At 50.3% G+C, this 15,683-nt stretch overlaps 1 protein-coding gene across 45 annotated transcripts in view; it reads left to right on the top strand.

The window, feature by feature from the left end:
• LIMCH1 (LIM and calponin homology domains 1) overlaps nt 1–15,683 on the top strand; it is a 300,514-nt gene that overhangs the window by 196,237 nt on the left and 88,594 nt on the right. For all 45 annotated transcript variants that reach the window (XM_072749119.1, XM_025986053.2, XM_072749121.1 and 42 more), the window contains 3 exons: nt 7,503–7,609; nt 12,378–12,408; nt 14,431–14,541. In XM_072749119.1, coding sequence (XP_072605220.1) covers nt 7,503–7,609; nt 12,378–12,408; nt 14,431–14,541 — 249 coding nt within the window. The remainder of the gene's footprint in view (nt 1–7,502; nt 7,610–12,377; nt 12,409–14,430; nt 14,542–15,683) is intronic.

Genomic DNA, 15,683 nt, shown 5'->3' with positions numbered 1-15,683 from the left:
TCTGGAGATGGAAGAGGGGGCGTTAGGGGAGGGAAGGAGCCAGAAGCCTGGAGGAAGGGGGGCTAGACCAGGGCAGGGTGTTGGAGTCTCAAATCCCACTGGCTGGTATAGGTGATGACTAGGATGACTAGGATCCTAAAATGCAGCATGTGAGTAAATGCTGTTGGAATCGAAGGTGTCCGAGAACCGTCAAATAAGCTGCCCACAGGGAACGTGACGTCACCCAGAACGGCGACTGTGTTGAGGAGCGAGCCTGGCGCTAGGGTCCCCGTGATTGTGACAGAGGTAGTGAGTGGGACGGAAGACCGCGTGGTGAAGGGCTGATGGCCCGAACCTCGGACGAGACGAGCGCGAGCCCAGCACGGTGGCCTGGGGCGGCCAGGCTGGGACCCGCGTTTCTCCAGGCCCGTGGCTTGCCTAGAGGGGACTAGCGCCGTCTCTGGACCCCCCGCGCCTTATCCCATAATCTCTTCTCCGCTAAACTTCCCAAAGGTGCCTCCGTGCGTCTCCCCCATTGTTTGGGTTCTACGCCGACTCTGAACGTTCCCACAGTCTGACTTTTACCCTAGTGTCGCGCTGAAGGTCTCCCCAAAGTCAGGATTGTCCTTTGGGTCAGAAAGTCCGTTCATTGATGACTTCACGGTTTTCACTCTGGTGGAAGCAAGTGCCGTCGGTGGGAAGCATGCATCGTGTCTGCCGTTGCTTACTGAACCCCCATGGGGCCCCTGTGATATTAGGGGCATCCCTGTTTTTATGGCCGTTCGCCCCTTCCACGCGTGTTTGTTGGGTGTGTACCTGCTACTAGCCAGACGCCGTTTTAGGTAACACATAGGTAAGAAAATGCGCATGCGGAGGCCCTGGCCGGGCTGGTCCCAGGCCAGTGAGGGGCTGTGTCCAGCTGCAGGGAGAGGAAGGGCGAGAGGGACGAGGCCGGATGGGCAGGGCAGCCGCTCGAGGGCTTTGGGGCCACCGTGAGCATTTGTGCTTTCAGAAAGGGAGACTGAGGCAGGAACCAGGTAAGCAACCTGGCCCTGGTACTTGGCCGATCGGGGGCAGTGCCGGGATCTGGATGTAAGGCTGCGGCGTCTGGCACGGGGCCCGAGGGGCTCCCTGAGCAGTGCTCCCCCCGGCCCTGCTGGTGTTCCAGCTTCCCTTCCACTCGCCTGGGCTCCCCCGCAGTCCTAACGGGCCCCCTGTCCTCGAACGGCCCCCCGGTACCGGCGTTCCGGGTGGCCCTGCGTCAGGCTCTCCCGCTCCCTCTCAACTTCTGGCCGGGTGGCCGGGTGGCCGGGTGGCTGGGTGGGCGCGCCCTGGTTGTCCCCAGACCTGCGTGGCTGTCGGGCTTCACCTCGGGGCTCCAGACCCGAATGCAAGCTCCCCAAGGACTGTGGCTCTTTCACTGGATAGTGATCCAGACTTCATTTACCATTTCTGACTCTCAGGTCTCCCCTCGTCTGTCCTTTGGTGAGCCCCCTGCCTCCCCTTCTCTTCCCTCGAGTGCACTCAGCTGCCAAGCAGCAGGTGCTCACCGCGGCCTCCCCTCGGTTCTTCCTGCTTCCACGTGAGCTCGGCTCCCCCCTGCCCCCCGAGTTGCTGGGACCCTCCTGGAGCGGGCCTGCACTCACCCGGTGGCTGTCCCCACTGCCACCCACTGCCACCCACTGCCACCGGACGGATGCAGCCTCTGTGTTTTCTTTATAACGATGCTATTTATTTATTCCTGAGAGACCCAGAGAGAGAGAGAGAGGCAGAGACCTAGGCAGAGGGAGAAGCAGGCTCCATGCAGGGAGCCCAACGTGGGATTCGATCCTGGGACCCCGGGGTCACGGCCTGGGCCAGAGGCAGATGCTCACCCCTGAGCCCCCGGCGCCCCCACATTCTGGACTCGGTGGGCGTCTCCACCTCTGGGAGCCGCCGTGCGAAGATGGTTTCTGTGAGAGGCTGAGGAATGAAGTGCGGGGCCCTGTGCGGGGCCTGGGGCGCCCCCGGGGGTGAAGCTGAGGCCCCCGGTCGGCGTCCATGGTCCATGGCGGTGACGACGCAACAACAGCAACTACCTTTTAAATTCTTCTTTCTTTTTCTTATTTTCACCACTTCCTCCGTCACTGGCAAGGGCTGCGCACGCCCCCCGCCTGTGTTCCGCGGTTGGACCAACGGTCCCTCCTTCCACCTTCCACGGGCTTTTCTTGTCCGGAGTGGACAGGAAGGTGACGACGACTTCCGCGTGCCGAGTGCCCGGCTCTTCTGTGATTCAGGTGTCCCGTAAGGGGGAACCGCATCCTCCGGCCTCCAGATTCGGAACCCGAGGCTCAGAAAGGCGAGGCCGTGAGGCCGAGGCCCCAGAGCCAACAGACGGACGAGGCTGGAGTTCTCACCGGAGACCCCCCGACTCCGAGGCTGTTTCGCCATGTCCCTGGAGATACCCGTTGGCGGGCTTCACCCTCAGCACAGAGCCCACTGCAGGGCCTGATCTCGTGACCCCGAGTCACCCAGACGCCCTTCATTTCCACTGTCGGATTGGAGGGCCGACCTCGGTTTGGGGATTTCTTGAACAAATCCAGCTGTTTAACGTGTCGTGGACGCGAACCCAGAAGAGAAGCTATTTTTCATTCTCATGAGTCCCCAGAACCCAGGACTTCATTCACGTTAGATCTTTAGTACGTGCCTCCTGTATCCCGGGGATCGTGCCACGCTCCACAGGTAGAGACCACCCCGGGCTTTCCCTCGTCCTGCCGTTGAAACAAGAGAAGAGGGTGAGCAAAGTACAAGCAGCTTTTTCAGAGAAGAGGCCCTGGGGAGGGTGGAAAGCTCAGGCCTCCACCCCAGGGTTGCAGGGAGTGTTTTCACGCACGGCGCAGCCCAGAAATTAATGAAATGAGAGACCACCAGCCCAAGAGCAATGGACACGTGGATGCACGTTGGCCGAGCACAGAGTGGACTCTTTGAGGGACTCGACGTCGAGCATCTGTGTTGAATTGAGACTCACGTTGCAGCACTTCCCAGCTCGCCACAAACGGTGGCCCTTCCATCAGCACCACTTGAGCGTCTTCTTTGGTGGCCTTGCAGGAGTCGCCTCTGACGCAACCGCTATTTCCTCCTTGAGTTTGACAGGACTGGTCCTGCCAGCCAAGTCGTGTAGTTGGATGCGCTTCTACAAAGATTCTTTTATTTTTATTTTTTTAATTTTTTCTCTTAAAGATTCATTTATTTATTCATGAGAGACACAGGGAGAGACAGAAGCAGACAGAGAAGCAGGCTCCATGCAGGGAGCCTGATGTGGGATTTGATCCCGGGTACCCAGGGTCACGCCCTGGGCCAAAGGCAGCACTAAACCGCAGAGCCACCCGGGGATCCCCCAAAGATTCTTTAAAAGACTGTATTTATTGATTGATTGATTGATTGATTGATTGATTTTAAAGAGAAGCAGAGGTGGGGGGAGAGGTTGGCTGAGCACGGAGCCCCACGCGGGGCTCGATCCCAGGACGCCGAGGTCACAACCTGAGCCAAAACCAGGGGTCGGATGCCGAAGGGACTGAGCCGCTCCGGCGCCTCATGTGTCTACAAATTTCAAGACGTTTCCTTCAAACTTTTTTAGGAAAACTTCCGAAGGTCAGAGAAGTTGGAAGAAGGCCGAGGTGAATACCTTCGTATCCCTCCGTGGAGTAGGGCCGAGGGCTGCACAGCCCGTGTCCTAATCCAGCCCCGGGCCTGGTTTTGTGAAAAAAATGTCGGAATATGCAGGCTTGCGTTCATTTCTGAATCGTCCGGCTCGGAGGACAGAATCAAGTCATTTTGGCAGAGATGTTTAGAGGCCCACAAAGGCCCAGGCTTTTACAGAGAAACCTTCCCAATCTCTAATTCTTAGATTCACCGGTTGTTAATATTTTGCCATATTTGCTTTATCCCTTTCTCCGCGACAGGCAAACATTCTCTATCTCTCCGATAGGTGCACACCCATGTTTTTTTTTTTCTGACCCTTTGAAATTACGTCACAGACATTATGATAAATTGTCCCTGAACCGTTTCTATATTTGCTTAAAAATAAAAGCACTCTGGAGATTCCCCCAAGAGATTAAAAATAAAAATAGCATATGACCCAATAATTCCACTACTGGGTATTTACCAAAAGAAAATAAAAGTGTCAATTCAAAAAGAAAAAAATAAAAATAAAAACAAATAAAAACACTTTCCTCTGCAGCCGCAATAACCTCATCATCCCCCCCTTAAGAAAATCAATATTCATTCAATAACGTCATTCAACACACAGTCCATATTTAAATTAGGTGTTTATAGCCCTTTTTTTCCTTTTTGGATCTAGGATCCCAGCAAGGTCGTAAGTTCCACCTGGTCATCACGTCTCCTTCATGTCCAGTTCTTGTTTTTTAATGACATTGAATTTTTGGAAGAGTCCCTTAAAACCTTTTTCTGAAGCCTCACCAAGTTTTAATGGGTGCGTAATGCTGCGATAGTGAGAGCTGATGTAATGCTCAGGGCCACCCATCAGTGACTTCTGCTTCCCTCCTGTGGGCCCGAGACACTGCTGTAACGCTCGGCGTCTGCAGCAAAGGCACGGAGACGTGAGTTTTGCTTGGAATTGTACGTGTGGAAAAAGCTCAGCGTGAAGAGCAAGGCAGATGGCAATTTGCAGGATGCGTTTTACGTAATTAAAGGCCCAGTCCTTTTTACCCACTCTGGTGCCCCTGTTAGCTCTTGGCCACGGAGCCCTTTCTTCTGGCTTTTCTCCTGCCCGGGCCTGGCTCCCCTCCAGCATCATCAGGCTGCAGCGAGGAGCTGGAGGGAGACCCGGAGTCATTAAGTGTCCCGGCCCCAATTGTTCAGCCCGGCTGGCAGCACAGCACTGTTGGGTTAGCCGTCTGTGTGATGAAGGTGGCGTGGCACTCAGGGCCACGGCTGGGGATGCCTACGGGAGGCGCGCCTCCTTGGAGGTGCCACAGTCATGTGCTTCTTAGGGGCCTCCGTGCTGCTCACCGTTGGTCCTTGTACTGCGATCCCGAAGGAGTCCTACAGAGCTCCAGGACCCATCCTTTCTTTTCCCCCCAGGGAGAAGCCCTCAGGGCTCAGAGACCAAGCAAGAAGATGGTTGCATGCCATAGAAAAGACTCACATGAACATCTAGTCGAAGTCTGGAGGTGGGGGGTGAAGGGGATGGAGAAACCTCGAAAAGAAATTGGATGAATTTTAAAAAATATTTTATTTATTTATTCACAAGAGACACACACAGAGAGGCAGAGACCCAGGCAGAGGGAGAAGCAGGCTCCCTGTAGGGAGCCCAATGCAGGACTCGATCCCGGGACCCTGGGGTCACGCAGTGGGCTGAAGGCGGCGCTAAACCCCTGAGCCATCCGGGTGCCCCGAAATTGGATAATTTTAAAACATGCCAAGTGACCGAAGGAGAGACGGACGGGGGATGGCTAACTTCAGACTGTGACCGGCTCGTTGTCACTCATGAAGGACACAGTCTCGTGCAAATGCAAGGACACAGGCCAAACAAAGGAAAGATATTCTAGGAGGGGTCGCCCTCCATGCCGGAGGAGGGGGGAGGGCTGAGATTGTGGTATCTCCTCGGTTTCCCCGCCTCCTGTCTTACTCCCCTGAAGTCCTTCACACCCCGCACCTTCCCTGCACCTGTCTCCCGGCCATCTCCCTCTGCAGCCAATCTGGGCACTGTTTCTCAGATTACAGCTTACCTTCCAGGGCCGCCACAACCCCCTGTGACCTCCAGAGCATCATCTTCCTTTGGCACCACCTCAGATTTGATGCCTGAGCTTGTTTTGTATGCCATGTGTTTGCACGTCCACCCCTTGCTGCGCGGCCTCGGGCCAGGTGCTTGGTGGTTCTGTGCTGCAGGCTGCTCATCCGTAAACGGGGATGATGGTAATACCTGCTGTCGGCACCTACGGGGTCCCTAGTAAGGTAAGCCGGGAGTACCTACTAGGGCGGCGCAGGGGCTACGTGAGTTAGCGTGTAGGAAGCTCCTGGGGGGAGTACTGGGCCTAGAAGGGCCGTGCACAGCCAGCCGTTCGTTGCTGTTGCTCTTTTGGTTGTGCGCCTGGGTAGATTAACTTTTGGTCGCTGCATTAAAAATTACTATACACTTAGAGTCTTAGGTCAGCACCCACTTCTTTTCTTAGTTTCCGTAGATCAGAAGTGTGGACGTGGGGTGACCTCTGCTCAGGGTCCCACGGGGCTGAAGCCAAGGTGTGTGCGGGAGCTGAGTCCCACCTGAGCTTCCAGGCCTCGCCCCAGCTTCTGTGGTCATTGATGGGGTTCAGCTCCTTGCAGCCATTGAACCCTGAGCCACCAAGAACTCTGCTCACTTTCCTTTAGATCCTCCCGGGGTTACGTGAGGCCCAGTCAGATAATCTTCCTTGGGATTAACGCAGAGCCAGCTGGATAGGAAGAGAACCGCAGGGGGATGTCCAGCACACTCATGGGCCTTGCCCTCCCAGGGAGGCGACTGTGCAGGGTGTGCACAGGGAGCAGTGCTCCCGGGAGTCACCTTGGCCTCTTGCCTACAGACTGGGTAACTGGGAAATCCCCACCGCGTGCCTGCTTTCTTGAACTGCATCTGCGTGAGTATATGATTCGGTGACCACCGCCCCCATCGTTTCAGATTTTTGTAGCAACTTTCTTAGGGCATTCGGATGGATTCACGGCACTCTGGCCCCTGGAACCAAGCCTACTATTCCTCTCCTGTAGTTCTCTCTAACTGGTGGGACCCGGTAGCCCGTCAGAAGTCTTCTAGGAAGAGGACAATGAGGGACCCGTAACTGTGGAGCCGGCTGCTGATACCCTGGGATTGCAAACGGGTGGCCCCTGGTTGCAGTCTTTTCCAGAGTCTTCTGCATATTCTTGACTCCCGGAGATGAAGGGCCGAACCTTTAATTGTCTGATGTGCCTGATATGTACCTGCTAGAGGAAAGGTTCCCTTCAAAAATGGCCTTGTGCGTCATTTTCAAAAGCTTTCCTCGCTCCTCTTCCTTCCCTTCACAGTTAAGTCTATATTTTTTCCCCACTTAGCACAATTTATGGTCCACAAAGCAGTATTATCAGTCAAAACCTGCTGATAAAGAATGCATGTTAGAAGATCAATTTAAAAGAAAAGCCTGTTGCTGACATTTGGGTGGTAAAACTAACTTTTAAAAGAATCTATCCAGTTTGAACAAACTCTAGCAATAAGACATGGGCAAAACCTTGAAGTTTTAAGGGTTACTTGGCTCCTAGGAAGATGGTTGGTTCTGCTTTTCAATGATATTTTACTTGCTGTTTTATATAAATGTGTTAAGGTAAAGGGGAAAAAATGCACCTGGCATACTCTAATAAAGTAAGATTTTATTATCCAACGAGCCATAATTTAGATCCGACTCTTGCCGTCTTAACAACTGGTGTTCCTCTGGTAATCTGGACTATTAAAGAGGAGGGGCTGGTCCATAAAGGTAATACAAGGTAATATAGACCGGGATTTCTTTTTTTCCTTTCAGGACAATATCATCTTATTCTTGAGAGGTTGTAAAGAGCTTGGCCTGAGGGAATCTCAACTTTTTGACCCTAGTGACCTACAGGATACATCCAACAGAGTGACCGTCAAGTAAGTAACACAAGATTTACGTGTAAGGAAAACTTAACTTATGGTTTGGTTCGCAGCTTTGTGGTGATGTTGTAAGTAAGGTCTAAGAGGCCACATACTGGACGTGTCTCATGAAATAAAAATGGGAAGGTAAAAATTAAGCTTTCAAAACAAGACATGTTGGCCTTGTGACTACGTAGCTTTCATTCTGGTCAAACGTGATTTCTTTGAAATGCAAAAATCACACAGAGAGAGTTAGAATGCCAAAGAGGAGAAAAACGTTAAGTGAGACTTACTGGAGGGAGAAGCAAGAGAGAAATATGCTCAGAAACCCCCTGTGTTAGACTGAAAGCCTTCACTGGCTCCAGTTGGGCATTTGAATAGGCTCTCGGGAGGGTACAAACTTGGTAAACAGATCCGGACTCTGATTATTATGCAAAGAGGGCAAGAGATTATGGAGAAATCGCTTCCTCATTTACATGGGTAACTGTTTTCTCATGTGTCAGTGATCAGGTTCTTTGAAGATGGATTATTGGCCGTTTGACTGTAGTTGACTGTGTCTACTCACTGAGCCAGTTTTGCGGCCAAAGAATTTTTGGGAAAGAATGGCACAGTAAGGGAAAAGGCAGTGTGTTTCTCGGGAAAGAAATAGCTGGCTGGTGGGAAAAAAAAATAGCTGGTGAGCAGGGTGATGAGAAGAAAGCAGCTCATGGGGTGGTAGCGATGACGTTCCTGTAGTTTAGAAGTTCTTCCCACCCTACGGAGTTCACACAGAACACTTGCCACTGCAGTCAGACAATATTTGGCATGATATTGCCAGATATCTGAGGGTCTGTGGGCTGGCTACGCTTCTTTTGATTACTTTTGGGTCATTTTTATCACGGATGTGCAGAAAAAGGGAGAGAAGCCAAAATTCAGAGCTGGTAATTTCATACTCTTTGCCAATAATGATTATCAGGAAGAAAAATGGGAGCTACTGAATGAAATCAAGTTAGTTTATATTGGATTTTATGATTCATGACGGGAAATAAGGGAGAGCCAGCTGTGATTGATCATATAAAATCACACTTCTCCATTGTCCACTTGCCTCTCTTTAATATTTCTCATGGAAAAATTTTACTTGAAGGCAAAAATAGAATACAAATTATGGTATCTGGATATGGAAAACCACCGTTTTCCTCATTTAAAGATATGTCTGTATGTGAGAGAGAAGGAGAGAGGGCACAAGCAGGAGGAAGGGCAGAGGGAGAAGGAGAAGCAGCCTCCCCGCTGAGCAGGGAGCCTGACGCAGGGCTCGTCCCAAGACCCTGAGATCATGGCCCGAGCTGAAGTCAGATGCGTAACTGGCTGAGCCACCCAGGCGCCCCTGCCTCATTTTAGACATCACGTGCTCCGTGCACTACTGCACCTAAATCTGGCCTCTATAAATTGTTCACTTTAGGAAATGCTTTCTGACTCCTCTGACATTTATAGTTTCACCTGAGTGGCAAGTGACCAGAAACAACTCCATGACATCATAACAGCTGGCACCACACACGTCGCTTTGATAGTGCAGGAAGGTTTGTTTGGACGGTGTTGGCAGCTGCACTGTTTGCTTTTTGGAGCTGCCCCAAACCCATATGTCCCTGAACCAGGAGAATTCTGAGACGGTTTTGGTTTCAGAAATTCAGAGTTTATATCGCCATTGTTGCTTCTCCACAAAAGACTGGGCGTGAGGAAGTTGAGGGCTGGCCCTGATCTGCTACTCCCAGGTCTGGAAGGGTCTTGCCTTCAGCAGGGCTCTGTGTCTCCGCTGTGAGACGGGGCTGGGCAGGAGGTCCTCACAGAACGACACTAGCTAGGGCTTGCTCAGATCTGTGACAATGGCCCAATCAACGCCGAAAGAAAAAGGCAAGAGGACAACATAAGGAGGAAGAGTCGCTTAGCCCAGTGGCACAGACGCGGTCACGTCCCAGTTGCTGTGCCATCTGCACCTTCTTCCCCTCCCCCGTTCCCATCATTGTTCATCTTTCCAGCTGCTTCTGGTCTCCACCTCTTCTTCCTCCCTGTGCTTCCCTTCCTTTCTTTATCTCGTCTTTCCATCTCTCTCCCCTTTTGCAACTTCTTCCTCTCATTCTCTTCCCTTTTCTGTTCTTCCTTTACTTGCACATTATTATTTTCTCTAAGCGGTGCTTTCCCGTCACCGTCTGCTCCGACTGTAGCATCTTTCATTCACTCAGTGGCTAATGGCCGAGCAGCTGCTGTGCGTCCGATACTTTGCAGTCATCAGGCAACTGGAACGAACGAGAAAAAGCCAACACTCCTGGGTCCGTGCGATTTACACGCAGTGTCAGGAAATGAGAAATAAATGGGTAAAATCAGAGCGATCGCGGCAGGAGTGACAAGTGCTGAGAAGGAAGGAGATGACATGAGAGACTCGCCGTGGCGCGTCGCATGACCTTACGGTGTGGCCCGCCAGTGACAGCCGAGTAGGACTGGAGGAGGGAGCGAGCGGTGGGCGCCGTTGGGCACAGCCCGCAGGAGGCCGCGGAGCAGACGAGCGGGAGGCAGCGCGAGCGGCCTGGGGCTTCAGGGCAGGGGTCCAACCCGAGAGGTGGCACGAGGAGCCCGCAGAACCACCGTGGCGTGACGCGAAGCCGGAGCACCAGGGGGAAGAACTTGAATTTCGCCATCCGAGCATCTGGAAGGACACACAGAATTCCACGTCAGAGTCACACCGTGAGCTCCTTTGCGGGCCGTGGAGAGTCACTTCCAATTGGGGTGGCAGGTGGAGCGTGGGACGAGCTCTGCTCCCCACTATTCCAGAAATGAGGCGCGTTTCACCTGGCGTGGCCCGGGGCAGCTGTCCCGCGTGGATTTTCTAGCCACGCAGGTTGAAGCAGGACTGGAGTTCCCCCACTTTGTCCTCCGAGGCCTGAGCAGAAGGTCGGCCAGACGCAGAACGGGCACTGGCGCCACAGCCCACGAGCGCGCAGCAGGGCCTCGGGGTTCGGCCCGCGGAACAGACTGTGGGGTGTCCCTGACACTGGTTTCGAAAGAATGCTCTTCAGTTTGGCTTGTGTTGTAGGTAGTTTTTCTTACCTCATTGTTTTTTTGTTGTTGTTGTTTTGTTTTGTTTTTTGTTTTGTTTTGTTTTTTGAGAAGTTACTTGAGTAGACGGAAGAAAGAAAAAGAAAGGTGGGGGGGCGGGGTGGAGGCTGCAAATGGCTAGTGCGTGTGTGACCGTGTGAGCCGCACCTTGACGGACTCGGGCCTCCTGCAGGGCCTGCAGCGCCTGCTAGTCCAGGGAACTGAAGCAACTGCATGAAAATGAGGAAAGGCTTCGGTTTGCTCCTGAATGCACCTCTTGAAAAATCTGGAAGCATTTCCACATAATCGGTTGATAGGTAGAAGCCATCCAACAAATATTTTGTGAGCTCCTGCTGTGTGCCAAACATGAGGTTTTTAATTTTTTATTTATTTTTATTTTTATTTTTTTATGAGTTTTTTTTAGAACCAGGTTTCAGTCTTTAGTCAATGAAGTTTTATTGTCAATGCAGAAAACATTTTATGTTCCCTGTTCTTAGTGTTCATTAAAATTTCAAATCTTGCATAGGTTTTTTTTTGTGTGTGTTTCCATCTGGGATTTTTTGTAAGTCAAAAAAAAAAAAATCTTGGGAAACCTCTAAGCAATATATATATATATATATATTTTTTTTTTAAATTAAAAGTGAGAAACTTGAAAGCTTTCTGTTAATCAAATCCAAATTAGACCAAGGTGTCCTTCAGTTCAAGTCCCTGCCGCTGGGTTCATCTGCTTAGTATATACTTACTAGTTGTTTTCTCTTCCCCAAAATCCCAATTGACTTAAAATCATACACCTGTTCATTCATACATCCTTTGGGTGGAATTTGCAGCAACGAAGTAACCGGTGTCTCAATACGCAACACAATTCCTGAGTGGTTTATAATTTATAGAATTACAATCCCTGCCCCCTGCTCCCCACCCCAGCTGAGGTTACTAAGGGAAAAGGACATGCTTGTTTGGGTTTTCCTAGCATTTATTCATTGACATGTTAAGGAAACTTCAAATTAGCTTTGTAGAAACTTTTATATTTCGCTGTATGAATATTACAAAAGTACCATCAACTAGCTTTTTTTTGTTTGTTTTTGGTTTATGACTTAAGAGTGAACATTCATATATTTACTTCTAAGGATGCACATGAGTGCGTTTGAACGTAGCACACGTATCTTCCTGCCCATGGCTAATTCCCAATGCTGATTTACATCTTTTTTTTTTTTTTTTTTTTTGCTAATTTACATCTTTAGCGGACAAGAACAACCACCTGGGTGGCTTTGCCTCTTCTGCATGTATTTTCAGGTCTGCTTAACGAAGGGAGGTTGTAGACCTTTGTTAAAAGTACCAGTCGTACGAGGGTTTGGGAAGCCTAGCGGGGTTTCAGTTCGACAGTGGCCCGTGGTCAAGGCATAGATTTCACTTTAACAGTCGAGCTTCGAGGACACAAGCATCAAGCATCCCAGTTTTAGATGGAATCCTTCATTTTCCAGCTGTTACAACGAATTCGTCTTTTCATGGTGCACTTTGCAAGTCGGATATCGTCCCGTCCTTCCGCACTTGGTTTCCTAAATGACTTTCCTCCAGTACCTGAAACCGCTAAGCACGGGCGTTAGAAAAAATAACGTATTCTACTGATTTCATCCTATTTGCTGGCTTCAGGTACATCTTAGAGGTGTTTAAGGGAAGCAACTGCCGTTCTGACCAGATTTTTCTTTTTCTTTTTCTTAATCAGGAGCCTCGATTACAGTAGGAAACTGAAAAATGTAAGTGTTTTCAGTTCACTTTCAAAACGTTTTTCCTTCTAACTTTGATGATGGCTCGGGTGTAAAATGTGCTTCTAGGTTGGGTGACTCTCATACGCCTGCTAGATGGTGTCCTTAGCAAACAAGTTTAGGTGTCCCTGACGCGCAAGAGCCAATCGCTGCGACAGAAACACAAATTATCGATGGGGGGGGGGGGGGGAGTCTGTGTAATCACTAAGGGCTCACCCTAGAAGTCAATGAACGAAAGCTTGCACCGTTTGTAATTCCATTTCTTGAGCACAGGATGACCTGTCTCAGCCCCACTATCCGTTCCTTTCTGCCAGTAGGCACAGATGGGAGATGATGAAATGAGGCAGTTGGGCACATATTTTTAGGGAAAAGATCCACATGATATAAATCGTGCTGCCTGTCATGGACCTGCCCTTTTTCTATGTTTCTTATTAATCTTTTGCATTTTTATTGGTATTCCCCCAAATCAACTTTTTGGAGCTGGATCTCGTCTTCAAAGAGCAAGTATGTGAGTGCTCTTTTAAGTTTCAATTGAGAAATGTACAATATGACCTTCTGTATATAAAATCCAAAACCGGCTGCAACCAAGCCCTCCTTTTTTTAATTTCCAGGATGCTATTACTTTCGCTTGGCATTTTCATTCCCGTCTTCCTTTTTTGTCCTCTATAAAACTAGGGATAAACGCCATTTTTCATCATGCATTTTTTAAACAAATCAGAAAACCCGTAATCTAAAACACAACACAGTCCTATCTTTCTCCTATTACACCTTCCAAAATAGCCTCGTACCCTTAGCCCACGTTACTTATTTTATGGTCCTAGTTAACATCCTGACTTGGAACTGTCTGCTCTCTGGGAATTTATTTGTAAGCAATCAGTATTAAAAAAAAAAAAAAAAAAAAAGACTTTCTGGAAGTTTTGAAGGGGTCCTGAAGTGCAGATTTCCCACAGAGGTAGAAAACCGAATCCCATCGTAGCATTGATACACATTAACCGTATTTTGGGCCTGTTGCCATCTGGAGCCGTGTTCACAGATCTTGCCTGGCCTAGCAAGGGGAGGGAGGTGGAGGAAGTACTTCCCCGCCCGATAGAAGCAATAAGACCAAATGTGAAAATAAATTAATAGCTTTTCCGTGAGCTTCAGATCCAAATAATTCCGTTTTAAGGTGCTCATCTTCGGCCTTCTGGGCTTTATGGAAAAACCAAGGTCAAGAACCTTTGCTTTTGTGGACAGTTTCTATGGAAAGACAGAAAGGATGAGCTTAGGGCCGTAGCTTCAGGCTGCCGAATATGCACGGGCACGGAGTAACCCCTTGTATGAGCATCCAAGGTCATTCAATTGGCAGTGATTTTTGTCCAGGCTAAAAATGTCCCATCTCGGATTAATGGGACTCTAACTCTACCCCCACACCAGGCATCCGAAGAGCATATGCTTCATCACATTGCGTTCTTGTGATTAGTTAGATGTGTGGTGTTGCTCTTGTGCTGGGAAACACCGACTAACCCGTATCTCTGCTGAGAGTTGGCCGCGGGCCTTAGCGGGGCCTCGTGCCCACAGGTAGGACTCGCCAGGCTGTAAAAGCACCTGTCCCTCGAAAGGAATTGACCTGTGTCATGCTCACCGGGGTAAAGACCCCAGAGTCTCCGACCACTTGACGACTTTCACTTTCTGATTTTGAGACCTTTATGACATAAAAATGATTTGGGGGCATTTACTTTTCCTTCTGGCTGCCTCAGAGACCATTCTCCCCCAACCAACCGTTCCCTAAGGCTGGAGCTCTGTTTTAACTATTTTAACTACCGAATCGTGTTTGTGTTGACTGATAGAGCATTGGGTTCCTATTAACATGATTTTCCATTTAATGGATCCCTCATGGGTGGTGGGCGCCATAAATCAGCGTTGCACATTCCCTCCTTCCTGCTCTCGCGTTGGCGGAGCATCATTGGTTCCTTGGTTTGAAAGTGATTCTTGAGGGAAAACTCCCCCGCTCTCGTGCCCGGTTTTGTTTCGCAGGTATTAGTTACCATTTACTGGCTGGGAAAAGCAGCAAATAGCTCCGCGTCCTACAGCGGAACGACGCTGAACCTGAAGGAGTTCGAAGGCTTGCTGGCTCAGATGAGAAAGGTAACTGGACTTTTCTTCTTTATCCCAAGAGGCTGGCACACAATGGCAAGCGGCACACGGGTTAAGGTCCCTGCGGTTCAGCGCGGTGAGCTTGCCCTGCCCCCGGGAAGACGCGGGCTCCCCCCAGTGAGGCCTGCGCCCCGTGTGCCCCGTGCGCCCAGTGCACCCCGTGCACCCCGTGCCTGCCTGAGCCTGCAGAGCCTTCAGGGAATGGCAGGTCTCAGTTGTCCCCAGCTTGCACCCCCGAAGACCACATCCAGCCCGACGGCACGTGGCTTGTGTGCCGGAGAGCTCAGCCCCTGCTCCCGTGCGGGGGAGTGGCCTGAACAGAACAATACGGTATTGTCCAGAGACAAGGCTTGCTCTGCCTTTGTCCTAAAGGTCACTTTGCTTCCCCGTCAGGGCCTTGGTGTGGGCGAGGTCACTTTCCTGCCTGGCCCACCCTGGCCAAGCGCCGCCAAACCAGGGGCAGCTACCCCCAACGTGTGTGTTTTACGACCCTTGTACTTGGGTGACCAGGAAATGTGGGAAACCTTTTTTTTTCTTTTTTGATAAAATAAACGTTTATTTGACGATGGGGAGGCTGAGCTAAGGTAGGAGCGTGTCAGGGAAGCCGTGGTCCGAGGCCCGAGGCTGTGGTTCCGCCTGGGGACCCCACCGCCCAGCCCGGGAGTGGAGGGGGCGCACGGTTGCGGTCGCATCGGCGGGTTTGGATGAGGTCCCTGCGGTTGCACGGAGGTAAGGCCGTGCCCTCCTGCACCCGTCTAGCGCACACACAAAAGGCACTAATGAGACCCCCCTTGAGGGACCGTCCACGCTTTCCAAACTTTCTTTTCATACTGAAACACAAGAACGAGCTCCAGCTTTCTAACGATTTATCCTCCTTTCCTTAAATTGAAGATAATAGTCCTGACAATTCTTCCCATTTGGCCCGAGCCGGTCTGGCTCATGTATCTTATAAATGGACAAAGCTTCCATATTGGTCATTACACATATAGACAAAGACCTTTTAGCTAAATGCCTTTAAAAATAAACTGAACAAAATAAAATAAAATAAAGTAAAATAAAATAAAATAAAAAAATAAAATAAAATAAAATAAAATAAAATAAAATAAAATAAAATAACTGAACACAGCCAGTGA

Source organism: Vulpes vulpes, chromosome 2 (genome assembly GCF_048418805.1).
Source record: "Vulpes vulpes isolate BD-2025 chromosome 2, VulVul3, whole genome shotgun sequence".
In the NCBI taxonomy this organism is placed as follows: Eukaryota; Metazoa; Chordata; class Mammalia; order Carnivora; family Canidae; genus Vulpes; species Vulpes vulpes.
Note: the sequence above shows the minus strand (reverse complement) of the source record. Positions and strands in the feature narration are given on the sequence as shown.